Source organism: Bos mutus, chromosome 13 (genome assembly GCF_027580195.1).
Source record: "Bos mutus isolate GX-2022 chromosome 13, NWIPB_WYAK_1.1, whole genome shotgun sequence".
Taxonomy (NCBI): domain Eukaryota; kingdom Metazoa; phylum Chordata; class Mammalia; order Artiodactyla; family Bovidae; genus Bos; species Bos mutus.
This window is the reverse complement of record NC_091629.1, coordinates 45,680,544-45,694,584: the sequence shown is the minus strand read 5'-3', so window position 1 is coordinate 45,694,584 and position 14,041 is coordinate 45,680,544. Positions and strand designations below refer to the sequence as shown.

At 52.6% G+C, this 14,041-nt stretch overlaps 1 protein-coding gene across 6 annotated transcripts; it reads right to left on the bottom strand.

The window, feature by feature from the left end:
- Positions 1-1,007: 1,007 nt before the first annotated feature.
- COX4I2 (cytochrome c oxidase subunit 4I2) lies at positions 1,008-6,954 on the bottom strand. Of its 6 annotated transcripts, none has more exons than XM_005887916.3 (5): positions 6,423-6,552; positions 5,245-5,379; positions 3,440-3,604; positions 2,498-2,629; positions 1,008-1,246 (listed from the first exon to the last, which is right to left on the bottom strand). In XM_005887916.3, exons 2-5 carry the CDS (start codon positions 5,324-5,326, stop codon positions 1,110-1,112), a joined length of 516 nt encoding a protein of 171 aa, XP_005887978.2. In that variant the 5' UTR covers positions 5,327-5,379; positions 6,423-6,552; the 3' UTR covers positions 1,008-1,109. The 6 variants fall into 6 exon arrangements, with proteins under 6 accessions (XP_005887978.2, XP_014335031.2, XP_070237638.1 ...); XM_014479545.2 differs by having other exon boundaries at positions 5,245-5,326; positions 6,423-6,537; XM_070381537.1 differs by having other exon boundaries at positions 5,245-5,373; positions 6,423-6,480.
- Between the last annotated feature and the right edge of the window lie 7,087 nt (positions 6,955-14,041).

Sequence of the window (14,041 nt, the reverse complement as noted above, 5' to 3'; positions counted from 1 at the left end):
TGTATTCCTATATAATCTGCTTTTTGCCCCAAGACCAGCCCTCTCCCTCAGCACACCCCTTCTTACAATATTCCAAATCATTCTGCTCCAATCACTGTGGCCTCCTTGATGTTCCGCAGACAAACTAAAATCCTATCTCAAGATCTTTTCACTTGCTGTTTTGTTTTCTCATTTGCCACCTCGTCTAAGAAGCTTCACCTGCTGCTAAGTCGCTTCAGTCGTGTCCGACTCCGTGCGACCCCATAGATGGAAGCCCACCAGGCTCCCCCGTCCCTGGGATTCTCCAGGCAAGAACACTGGAGTGGGTTGCCATTTCCTTCTCCAGTGCATGAAAGTGAAAAGTGAAAGGGAAGTCGCTCAGTTATGTCCGACTCTGAGCGACCCCATGGACTGCAGCCTACCAGGCTCCTCCATCCATGGGATTTTCCAGGCAAGAGTACTGGAGTGGGGTGCCATTGCCTTCTCTGAGAAGCTTCACCTACCACCCTCCAAACCCCTTTTAACTCTGTCCTTTATTCTGCTGTTTTGTTCCTTCATAGCACTGCCTACAGTGTAACACGCTGTGTACTGTACTGACTTATTCCCTTTTCTGTCTCCCCCACCACGTGCACGCGCGCGCGCACACACACACACACACACACATAAAGAAACGCCTCCTCCAGGAGGCCAGACACTGTGTGTTGTGTTCACTGCTGCATCCCCAGGGCCTGGATTAGTACCTGGGACACAGCAGATACCCAGAAAATATTTGCTAATTGACAGAATAAAGGAATGTCTTTACCTCTGCTCAAGCCATTCCCTCCACCTGGAATGCCTTCCCTCTCCCTCCTGCCATTCCAAATCCCACCTATCACTAAAGGCTCAACCCCAACCCCTTCTCCTCCAGGAAGCCCTCACTGATAAGTGGGGTCCTGGCAAGTGGCTTATTGCCCCTCACTTACTGTCCTGCCTAATCTTAGGTATAATGTAGGCTTTATGGCAGGTAGAGACTGTGGTGGAGACTAAAGGCAGATGAGAGCCACCAGCTTTATTGGGGTTAAGGGAGGGGAGGGGCCTCCACAGGCTCTGGACGAGGGCGGAGCTGCAGGGGGAGCCACCGGGATTCCATGTCACTTCTTCCACTCCTTCCTCTCATAGTCCCACCGGGAGGCCAGACCTTGCACGGGGTTGCCCTTCATGTCCAGGATGCGCTGGAGCTGCTGGGCCTTCCACTCATCCGTCAGGGTGATGGGCTTCTTACGGAACACTGCAGGGAAGGAACCAGGTAGGACCCAGGGCATATGGGACCCTGCCAAGCCCACCCCCTCCCACTGAGTCAGGGTGTCCAGGCATGGGGTGGAGATGCCCTGCACTGAGGACCCCTCTCCACTCTCTCCATCCCCCACTAGACTCCCCACTAAAGCTGCACTCCAGGTTCTGTCCCCAGCTTCACCTTGGACTCACTGGGGGAACTGGGCGAGGTCCTTCCTCTTTCTCAGGCTCAGTTTCCTCATCTACTCTGGGACCCAAGGATAGGAGGAGCACTGGCTTGAAGTCTTTTTGGGTCCAAATCTCAGTTCCACCATTCCCTCACTGCGTTACCTTGAATAAATCACTTCATCTCTGAGCCCCAGTTTCCTAACCTGTCAAAAACAAATCCTGTCCACTAGGCTTGTGGAGACTGAATTTGTTAATATTTATAATGCAATTAGCAGAATGCGGGACAGATATTAAGCTCCTAATACATGATAGCTACCATAGCTTCCCTGGTAGCTCAGTTGGTAAAGAATCTGCCTGTAGTGCAGGAGACCTAGGTTCGATCCCTGGGTCATGAAGATCTCCTGGAGAAGGAAATGGCAACCCACTCCAGTATTCTTGCCTGGAGAATCCCACGGACAGAGGAACCTGGCAGGCTACAGTCCATGGGGTCGCAAGAATCTGACACAACATAGCGACTAAACCACCACCACCATAGTTATAATTACTGAGTTTGTTCCAACTTATTGGGAAGCGTCCAGCATGAAATAGTTTCTTATGCTTCCTCTCAAGAAGAAGAAGATGAGAGCGGCCAGTTTTATTGGGGTTAAGTAAGAGGGAAGCATAAGAAACCATCTTCTATGTTGTTTAAGCTCTTGAATATTGGAGACTCTTTGTTACAGCAGCTGAAACAATATGTTGAAAAGTTCATGGCTAATAACAACAATCAGTAACAACACCGTTCATAACTGTGTGCCTGGCACTGGCCAACAGCTCTCTCATTAAATCCTCACAAGAACCCTGAGATATAGGCACTATTATTCCCATTTTACGGATGAGGGAGTTGAGACCCAGAGAGGCAGAGTCCCTACATTCCAACCCAGGCAGCCATGCTCTGCCCTTTACCCTACATCACTCTGGAGGACTTTTCAAAAACTCTTCAGATGAGTACTAGCTTAGTTCACTTATCAAAACTTGGCTGATGGTTATGACCACAAGGGCATGGCTGAGGACTGTGGCTGGGTGAGGCACTGCCACTCACCATAGACCCGCTGCCACCAAATCAGCAGACCTGTGAATCCACAGAAGAAAAAGACACAGCCCATCACTGTCTTCCACTCGTTGGAGCGTCGGTTCATCTCTGCGAAGGTCTGATGGAACTGGAGCCGGTACACTGGAGGCAGGTGGGCGGAGGGCGGGGGAGGTGCCTCAGATACATCCAATTCTTGGGCCAACTCTTGGCCTCGGGGACTTCCAGCCACCCCCTCCCTGCAGCAGAAGCTGTCCATTCAGCAAATTCCTACTGAGCATCTACTGTGTGCAAAGCATGGCTAGGAGCTGATGATGAGGCTCGAAGCTCCCGGGGGCACTTCTGGTGGGCAGCACTTGGTATCACACATCCTTCCTGCTTCCGAGAGCCAGACCCCTGCTCTCCCATCCAACTCACCTGCCTCTTTCTGCTCCATCCCCCCAACACCACTCAGTGAAGCCCAGGACTCTCCATGCTCTCCAGCTCCCATATCCTTCCCCATGCTGTTTCCACTGCCTGGCAGCCCCTCCCCCTCACCATCCAAGGCCAGCTGGAACAACCCTTCTTGGGAAAGCCTACCAGGATGCATCTCACTCTCTCCTTTGGGTTCTCACAGCCCCATGAACACACCTCACCCAGCAGCATATCCTCTATTACAGCTTTCTGGGTTTGCATTGGTTCCCCCACTGGACTGGGAGCACCCTAGGGGCAGGAACCCTCCCCATGATTCACTTCTGTGTCCCCAGCATCACCTAGCATCAGGCTGTGCTCAAACAGTTGTGTGAATTAAAAACTGAATGAACAAAAGAATGAATTTCACCACTCAGGTATGCATTTGAGTATTTGGGTGAGGGGGTTCTAGCTGTCTTGGCCAGGGTTTCTCCCTGCCGGCTGCTCCCTAACAGGTCAGGCCCTTCTTTGCAAAATCACTCCCATCCCCACCCTGAGACCTACGGGCCACCTTCTCGGCGTGGCTCAGCTGGGTCCAGCTGCCCTTCTCCTTCTCCTTGAGGGCCCGCTGCTCAGCGTTGAGTTCCATGCAGAAGGGCTCCTCGGGCATGGGGTAGGAGCGCTGGGCATGGTAGTTAGTGTAGGGGGGCATCTTCTCCTTGCCGTGGGCTGTGGGCACAGGAAGGAGCTGAGATGAGGCTGCCCCTGAGACATCCCAGCACCAACCGTAAGATTAACAAAGAGGGTAGCACTTATTGCCGGAGAAGGCAATGGCACCCCACTCCAGTACTCTTGCCTGGAAAATCCCATGGGCTGAGGAGCCTGGTGGGCTGCAGTCCATGGGGTCGTTGAGGGTCGGACACGACTGAGCAACTTCACTTTCACTTTTCACTTTCATGCCTTGGAGAAGGAAATGGCAACCCACTCCAGTGTTCTTGCCTGGAGAATCCCAGGGATGGGGAGCCTGGTGGGCTGCCGTCTATGGGGTCGCACAGAGTCGGACACGACTGAAGCGACGCAGCAGCAGCTGCAGCACTTATTGAGCACTTAAACTGTGTGCCAGGAACCATGCCAAGGCCTTTGGGCAGGTTGACTCTGGCTTGGCATGGCTCTGAGACAGTGATATTAGTCTCATCTTACAGAGGAAGAAACTGAGTAGCTAAGGGACTTACTGAAGTTTGCAGAGCAAGAGGGAGCTGGGCCAGGGTGGCAGTTCAGCCCCTCTGGCTCCAGACCCTGTGTCCTCTGGGAAGATCTGGGGTGGGGATGGCACATCAGGCAAAGGCAATGGGCGGGGAAAGGCTCGAAGAGATGAACCTGGGATGGCAGTTGGGAAACTGCTCCGCAAACTGGAAAGTACTAGACCTCTGCCCTTAATGAGTGGTCACGGGCATGGCTTTGGAGTCGTGAGACCCCAGGTCCACCCCGCCCCAGCTCCGACAAGCCCGCTTTACCTCACTGTGTTCCACGTCCTCACCTGGAAAGTGGGGATAGTAAGTAATCCTATCTCACACTGTTGTGGAAGCTTCAAGTTCATGCCCGGGGCCCGAAACACAAAAGTTACACTAATAGAGGTTGGTTTCACATCTCACTTCCATGCCTGGAAGCTCTCCCTGATAGCCTAGTCCTCAAGGGCTCCGTGTGAGTGTCCAGAACAAGGCTGGGCCCTAGAAGAGTCTCAGGAAAGCTTCTTCTGTTTACTGTCACCTGGGATGCCCTCCAGGAGGGCATTGGTACCACCTTGCCCAGAGAGCATGGGAACTGCTTTGGGAAAAAGAGTCCCAGGTCTGGGACCGTTTGATCATCTGAAAAAAGGAGATAACGGCACAGTGTCCACTTCACGTGGCTGCTATGAAATCCAAATGTGTTAATCTGTGCAAAACATCAATCCCAGCTCAGGGCACACAGTAAGGGCTCAATAAATGTTATCTGTTATTCTCCAGAGGATCAAGAAGGCCCGTCTAAAAAAAAGAAGGCCCGTCTATCTGGCTCAAGTCTCCCCTTCTTTAGGCCTCTTTCTTCCAACTGGCTTGGACACAAAGGTCTGGAAGGTTCTGTCAGCACCCTCTGCCTCCGGACACAATGGCCTTAGGAACCTGAGGTACAGGCGTCAGGCCCTGAGAACACTTCGGGGGAGGGGGCTGCTGTCTATATCCTGGATGAACGTGGCCCCCCACCAAGGACCAGGATTATGGGAAATGGTTCAGGACAGGCCCAGACCAGCATGGAAGGGAGCAGGAGCAGCCTGCACACAGGACCCCTGCCCCAAGCCCCAGAGCTAGGCAAAGGAGGACATGTCCACGTCTTACCGGTGCTTCCTGGGCTGTGGATCCCTCGAATTCCAAGGCCCCCTTGCCTCAGGGTCAAGCTCCAGGCAGCTCTGAAGGTCATCTGGGACGTGGTTTGGGGTGAGTCTTGCCCCCACACTGCCCTCTGCCCTTCCCCTCAGGACCAGACAGAGACACAAGGTTTACACAGGTGTGGTGACTGGGAAAGGCATGGTCTCCAGGATATCAAGGTCATCTCCAGCCCCTGCCCCCTTCTAAGTTTGTATGATGGGGGGTTGATGGGGCTTCTAGACATTGGGAGCCCCCTCCTGGGGCCTCAGTTTGTCATCTGAGAAGTGGGACGAGGCCAAACTCTTGAATCAGGGCCTGAACAGTTTGGATCTGGGAGCCTCAGTTCTAGTTCCAGCCTCAGCTCACAGTGGGTGGCTAGCTTAGACAAGCTCTCTCAGCTGTTTGCCCCCCAGAGGAAACAGGGTGGGAGTCCAGGTCGGGAGGGAGCAGTTCCTGGGATAACTGTCTTGCTACAGGGCCATCTGCCAAGGTCTCCTGCAGATGGCTTGCCCTCCCCCTCTCCTCCCGCTGTAATTGGTTGCCTACGTGCCTGGAAAGCCTGCTCTGCTGGACCTGGTGGGAGAGAGGGACAGGCGAACCCAACCCCCCCATCCCCAGGGAAAATCAGGATTTGGCAATCTGGGGTGGCAGGGGGTGAGGGGGCTGTGAGGAGGAGATTCAGAGGGGGATAAAGACCAACTTGGTCAGAGATAGGAAGAGGGGGCACACATCTGGGGAGAAGAAGAGGGTACCCCACTTCTGGAAACTGAAAGGACCCCTACATCTAGAGAGAGAGAGAAGGGCACCCAATAATTAGATAGAAGGTAGGGTGTACCATATGTGGAAAGTGGACAGACACCCCACATTTGGAAAGGAAAGGGTCCCCATCAGTGATAAGTGGGTGACAGAGCCCCACCTGTGGGGAGAGGGAAGGAGTAATCTACATTTGAGGAAAGAGATAGTGTCCCATATGTGGACAGAGGAAAATTCCCCTCACCCTTGAGCTGCCAGTAGCCCTCAGCCCCCAGATCATCCTCCACAGCAGTGACCCCACAGGTCCTGACGGGGTGATGAAAGCCAGATTCCCAGCCGCATCCCCCACTGGCCGGTGTTTGGGCTGCTGAGGCTCTCCCCAGCCACTCACTCACCTTGCAGCTTGGAGAGAGCCAGAACGCGACCCAGGTCTGCAGAGCAAGCAACAGAGAACAGGCTGCAGAGGGACTGGATCGCTGGCGCCTGCCCGGGGCCCGCCCCACAGCCTTCCCCAGGGCCGCCCCTGCGTGGGAACGTCCTGCCTGTGAGCGCCCAGCCCGCGTCCCTGGGGGCTCCCACCCACAGCCTGGGGAGAGGGATTGCACAGTGACATTGACACCATGCCTCAATTTCCCTGCCCATCCAGGTCTGGCCTCTGGAGACCACCAGCTGATAGAGCCCTGGGTCCAGGCAACTATGTGTCCTGGACTGGCCCAGCCCTCTGAGCTGGTTGTCCCAGGAACTGGATCTTCTTGCCTTCACACTTCTGCTCACTGCTGTTTCTTCTACCTGGAATACTCTCAGAGGGCTTTTGAGGACCCAAGTCTTGCCAGCTTTCGAGCGCAGACCCAATGCTTCCTGCTGCAGGAAGCTACAAGGATAGAATTTGGGGATGGCCTGTGGTATACCACCTGGCATTCATGCCCCCAATCACAATGACAGGTGAAAATGCCTCCCTCTGGGGTTCAGCTCTTAGCTGTGTGACCTTTAACAAATGGCTAAACCTCCCTGAGTCTCTTTGTGTAAAGATTAAATATGTCAATAGAAAAGCATCAGGCACATTTATTCCAGGACTGTTTATTAAGACCTGTTAGAGCTGGCATTATTGTCTATTGTTTAAACGTGTGAGGATTAAGAGATAAACAAAAGTGAACACAGTCCTTGCCATTACAGGGCTTACAATCTAGTTCCAAGTAGAGAGAGGCCTGGACAAAGACCCAAAGGCAGAAAAACACAGATGTGTTCATAGAATAGAGAGAGAACATCTTGGTCAGATTGTAATGGGTAAAGGAGAAAGTTGGAGAGAGACTAGAACACCAAGCAGGGCTTTGGAAGTCATGGTGTGGATCTCAGATTTTATTTTAAAGACGGGAGGCCAATAAAGGTAAAAGGGGGAATGATGTGGTTACTGGAGCAGAACATGAGTTCAGTAAATGTGGCTTGAGATTGTTAGAATACTGATGCTGGACTGATGGATGAAGGCTGTGAGTCCCTTCTGTGGCCTGGGGCCAAAGCTTTCTAGGTGTCCAAGCTCTGGTCCAGTGAGGTGTGTGGAGGACCCACCCATCCATCAGGGTTCCTGTAGCCCAGTGAGGCCATAGCGACCCACTCTATCCACTGCCTGGAAGAAGGGGCTTACTGCTCCAGAGGCAGATGAACCTTGAAGAGAGAGATCCTCCAGTGGGCAGGATGCAGGCCCCCTCCATTCTGGGAGATGAGAAGGCAGTGTGGGAGTCTCCTGGATGTCTGCGACCCCAGTGCCCAGGATTGGCCCTGCTTACTCCTGGAGACTGCTGCTCCCCCTTCCCCTTGATCAAGGGGATTCCAGAGTTGAGAGAACCCCAAGAGGATCACCTCACCTCTTGGATGCTGTCAGGATGTCCTGAAGAGTAAGCCTAAGGACAGAAGAAGAGGGAAGACCCGCCTTCAGGCAGCCTGGGGAGGATACACTTGGTGTCTCATCAGAACTTTCCAGGCTGGTTGCACTGGAGTGAGTGGCTGATGTGTGAGTGGCAGCTCTATTGCTGCCTCAATGGCAACCAAGCAGCGCCATTTCTGAGCCTGTTTCCCCAGAGCTCACAAGCCTCCCAAGAGAAGTCATCTAGAGAACTTGACCCTCTGTTCTCCTCTACCATCTCCCACTCCTGCCTCTATGGGAACTCCAGTCTCCAGATGTGGGGTAATGTTGTGACAAAGAACATCTGTTTGGGAAGCTGGCCCCAGGGCTGAGGGTGATGGGGTGATGGCAGGCTCCAGGCGGCTCAAGGTTGACATAGGGCAGCAGGACCTTCTGGGGGGTGATGCCCAGCAGTGTCTCAAGGCCTGGAACCTGGGAATAGTCAGACTCTTCTGTAAAACAGATCTCTTGGAGGTGTCAGGGCCAGGGAGTAGGAGTCCTCCCTGGGAACCTTGGTGGGCACAAGGCGGGCTCCAGGTAGAGTATTACAGCCCACTCAGGGCAAGGGGTCCTCTATGTAAATGCAGGCTGAGATTTCGGAAACAGCTGGAATGGGAGGTGAGAGGCTCTGCGGCTCCAACCCTCCCGGGGGGAGCCCATATTACAGAAAGGAACAGCTCTCACTCGATCAGATTCAGGGAGCCCCTGAGATTCTGCCCAGACACAAAGACCTGAGCCACGACCTCAGTATCCCATTGGTACGACCTTCTCCCCTCGCCCAATTCAGACTTCATGTAGGACCACCTTCATTCTCCCAGCTTGGAGATACAGAGAAAGCACCCGAAGGCGAAAATAAGGAGGGCTGTTGCGTTGGACAAAGCGTCGCGGACTCGTATTCCCAGCCCCATTGGGAGCTCCTGGAGCCGATTGAAAATGGGGAGCCTGAGACGAGGAAGGGCGCGGGACGAGGCCAAGGACTGGGCGGGATATGGCGGGTAGCCGGAGCCTGAGAGTAGGAGTGGACCGGGTTTATCCTTAGGGGCGGGGACTGAGAATTAGAGGGGGGCCAGGGAAGAGCAGGGGCGGAGGCACTAGGTGGGTGGGGCCAGCCGGGTGGGGGAGGGGCCAGTGACTAGAGAGGCGTGGTCACGACAAAGAGCCTATCCCTCTCCTTCTCTCCAGCTGGAATGCCGGCTGACGTGCCAACTCCCAGCAGACACTGTAATTCAGGAACTCTGAGGCCTTCAGGGCCCCGGGCGGCTCCGGGCAGCAGCTCAGGCCCGGAGATCGTCGATCGAAGACCCGGAGATACACCAGGAAGCAGTCTAGACAGCGCTTCTGCAACTGTGGACAGGCGGGCCGGGTCTGAACCGACGCCGAACCAGGGCTACCACGGGGACAATCGCTAGTGGCGGGTTTCCTGGCCCTAGGAAAGACCCACGTGGTGCAATCGGAAGCAGGTGAACGCCCTTGGCTGGATTTCATTGGGACCGGTGGCCTGGAAGATCGAAACCTCCTTCCGGCAGGTCTGATGTCTCTGCACTACACCTGGTGCATGAAATACACGAAGCCCTATATGTTCAGCCGGAAGAGCAATTCCTCTCAGAGTTGCTGGGAAGATGTTTGAGGCCGACCCCAAGGGACCATGAGGTTGTCACTCATGGCCTCTTGGCCCCACCCACAAGCGGCCTTTATTCCAGGTCCCGCCATCTGTCTTGTCACTCACACTGCTCACCTACGCCCGTCGTCTCCTCCCTCCTTCCTCGTCCTGGAGCTGCCAGTCATCCTTCCCCGGTCCCTCGAGCAGTCTTCAGGCCCGCTCTTCTGGACTCTACCTCGTAGGCTAGCATTCCACCAAATGACGCCCTGTCCCAGCCGCGTCATTTATCCCTGGCGGTGCCCGGCTCGCCTAGCTTAGCCCGCCCGCCGACCCCGCCCCTACCCTGAGGCTCGTCCTCAATCGCTCAGCCCGGGCCACCCCCTTGCCCAGTCCGTCATTCTGGCACTGCCTTCCCAAGACTCGATAAACCCTCGCCCTGGCTCCTGCCTGGTTCTTTCGGTCATTTGTGGTACCGCCCCCTCCCTAGCCCTTCCCTCACTGCAGTCTCCTCAGCACGCGCCAGCCACGCCCCTACCCTGTCAGTCACTCAAACCCCGCCCCTCAATGCCCCTCCTCCTTCCCCTAGATCCGCCCCCGAGGCCCTGCCAGGTCTGCCACTCCCCTCCAGTGCGCGCCCGCTCGCGCTGACTGTCCCACCGGCTCACCCCGTTGATCCCCGAGGCCCCGCCCCCTCCAGCCTACTCAGGTCCTTCCCCCAACCAGGTGGTCCTTGAGGTGCAAGCTGGAGACCCCACGTTGCAGGCGATCGCAGAAGCAGAGTAGGTGAAGGCGTTTCCCTATCCCGGCACCGAGGCCCTCACACTCTGACCGCAGGAAGGGCATCCGAACTCGCCTTGGGCCAGGAGATGGGGCGCGGGGGTGGGGTTTAGTCAGAACTTGCTGCATTGGAATCCCGGGGCCTAGGGTCCTGAGTCCTCATCACCACCACCTGTGAGCTGGGCAGGTGTATACAAACGACATGCAAAGGACCCTGTGGTTAATATTAGGGGCGGTGAAACTGAGCGCTTGGGAGGCCCACTTCTGGGCTTCTAGTCTCAGATCCATTCTCTGCTGGTTTCAGCCCCTCTTCCTGACTGCCTCCATGGCCTTGGTTTCCATATTTCTGTAATGCCAATCACACCCAAGCTCTGCTTGGGGACCAGGAGGGTGAATGAGATGGTCTAAGTGGGAGCTTCTCTGAGAGGCACCCATGGCAGTGACAAATATAAACAGCATACTAAAAAGCAGATATTACTTTGCCAACAAAGGTCTGTATAGTCAAAGGTATGGTTTTCCAGTAGTCATGTATGGATGTGAGAGCTGGACCATAAAGAAAGCTGAGATGCTTTTGAACTGTGGTGTTGGAGGAGACTCTTGAGGGTCCCTTGGACTGCAAGGAGATCAAACCAGTAAATCCTAAAGGAAACCAGTCCTGAATATTCTTTGAAAGGACTGATGCTGAATCTGAAACGCCAATAACTTAGGCCACTTGATGCGAAGAACTGACTCACTGGGAAAGATCCTGATGATGGGAAAGATTGAAGGCAGGAAGAGAAAGGGACAACAGAGGACGTGATGGTTGGATGGCATCACCAACTCGATGGACATGAGTTTGAGCAAGCTCTGGGAGTTGCTGATGGACAGGACAGCCTGGCAAGCTGCAGTCCATGGGGTCACAAAGAGTCAGACATGATGGGTGGCTGAACTGAACTGAAAGCAGGGCTTTTCTGAGAGGCACCCATGGCTGTGACATATAAGCCAAGCTCTGGATGGAGCTATGGGCAGTGTGGACATTGGCTTGAGGTCCAGCCCAGTGCTCTGCTCTGACCATCAGAGAACAGTCCAACTTGGCAAAGGGCTGCAGCAGTGGGATCCTGGTGGTGCAGGGCGTCAAATCAACTCCAGGGTAGGCATTGGTCCCTTCAGATCCCAGTGGATCTGGGACCCACACTAACGTGGGCTCCACACTAACGTGGAATGGCCTTCAGCTTCTGTTCCTGATCTTCCAGGGCCAAAAGGAGGGTGCACAGGTCAGGCCGTAAGGGCCCCTGGCCATGTCCTGAACTCAAACTCACCAGTCTCACGGTCATGGGAATAAGCCCCCTCGTGTGGGCCGGCCTTTGTGGGGACAGCCTCTTGGCATCCTTTAACCTCCATTACCACCCACTGGCCTTCCAGTAATCTCCTTAACCTGATATTTAAGGTTCCCTCTGCCAAACTCCACACATGGAGCCTCCTCATCAACTTCCCCTCCTCTCCCTTCACACTCCAGGCATGCTGGCCTTCAGTTCTCAGAACACACTCCACTCTTGCCCACGGCAGGGCCTTTGTAACTGTGCCTCCCTCTGCCGAAATGCTCCTCTCAAGAACAAGACTCATTTATTCCCACGTGCCTGTTTCCACGCAGGAAGGCCTTACTGGAGCAACACATCTCACTTCTCACCCGCAGACTTAGACTATGGCCTACAAACAAGCGTCTCGATTATTGTGGCTTTAACAGTATCTCCAATGCCACATGCTCTCTTTACAATGTGACCTGGACCCTCTTGCCATCAAATGGTGGCATCTGTGTCCCCATCCCCTGAAGCTGAATGCACCTTTTTGACAGCCTTAAACATAGGACATGGTAAAAGTGATGCTGTGTGACTTCCAAAGCTGGATCATAAGATGCCATGGACTCTCTCAGGATACTCTGTCTTAAAACCTAGCCACCATGCCATGAGGAAGCCAAATTAACCCATGTGGAGAGAACATAGGGAGAAGTCATATGTCGGTGCTGAGGTGCCAGCCTACAGCCTTCTAGCCATGTACATTTTCAGACAATCCCAGTCCCTAGCCACCAAGTCCCGTTCAGCCATTGCGTCTTCCCAGCTAAGGTCCCAGACATTATGGGACACCTCTGCTGTGACCTTTCTGAATTCCTGACCCACAGAATCCATTAACGTCAGACAGCTGTTTTACACACTGTTTTCAGGTGGCTTGTCATGCAACAGTAGTAACTGGAACCGTAACCAAGTGTTATTTGGAATCAATATTTGCTGTTCAGTCTCTAAGTCGTGTCTGACTCTTTGCGACCCCATGGACTGTAGCGCACCAGGCTCCTCTGTCCAGGGGATTTCCCAGGCAAGAATACTGGAGTAGATTGCCATTCCCTTCTCCAGGGGATCTTCCAGACCCAGGGATCGAACCCGGATCTCCTGCATTGCAGGCAGATTCTTTAACTGTGTGAGCGACCACGGTTTCTTGAATCTGTAAATTTAAGTTTTTCACCAAATTTGAGAAATTTTAAGGCATCTTTAAAATTTTTTTTTGCATCTTTAAGGGTACAGAAATGACATGCATATTAAATCTTTTGATATTTCCCCACATGTCCGTAAGTCTGTTCAGTTTTTAAAATATTCACTCCTCTTTAGATTGGACCACTTCTGTTGATCTAGCTTCAGGTTTACTGAGTCTTTGCTTTGTCATCTCTCTTTACTATTGAGACTATCTTGTGCATTTTTAAGATCTGAGATATTGTATTTCTTACATTTTAAAATTGTCATTTGGTCATTTGATCCTTTTGGGGGTTTTTTAGTATAATTCAATGATTCTTTTGAAAATCGTTTTGTTAAGGTATAATTGACATACAGAAAGCTACAGATATTTAGTGTATACGATTTGATGAGTTTGAAGGTAAGTATGCACCCCTGAAACCTTCACCACAGTAATCAAGGCCATAAATTTATCCATCACCTCCAAAAGTTTCCTCCTGCCCTCCCCCCCCAAAATATTGATTTCCTCTTTGTGGTAAGAGCGATTAACATAAGATCTACCCTTTCAGCAAGTTTTTAAGTATACAAAACAACATTAACTACAGGTCCTGTGCTGTACAGCTCTCCAGAACTTGTTGGTCTTGTGTTATGGAGGCTTTGTACATTTGACCAACACCGTCTGTTTTTTGGTCTTTTTAAATGTCTTTTATTTCTCTGCTGAGAACGTCTGTTTTCCCATTCATTCTAAAGTATCCATTTTCCCTTCACAGTGTGCTCTTATAATAGCTGCTTTGAAGTCTCTGTCTGACAATCCCAACATCTGGGTCTTTTCATGGTTGGAATCTACTGATTGTCTTTTGCTTTGAGAATTGGTTGGATGTGCCTTACTTTGTATTGTATCCTGAACATTTTCAATATTATGAGACTCTAGATACTGGTAAAAGTCTCTGGATTTTTTTTTTTTTTTTTTTTTAGTAGTACGCAAAATCGGATAGGTTCGGACTACGTGTTCTTTATCACCTTCTACTGGCAGTGATTCTAATATCAGTTTTACTTTCAAAGCTTTCCTATGTGGTTTGGTTCTGCCTGATGTAAAGGTTAGTCTGGGACTTGGGCAATGGTTTACATGGTGTCAATACTCAAAAGATTTTCTCACTCTTCTTAGGGTGTCTTCCACATAGGCTCAGCTTGGGGTTGAGCCCAGGACTTGTGCTGGTTCAACATAGAATTGGAGGATTTCCTTTATCCATTCTCTCGTCACCA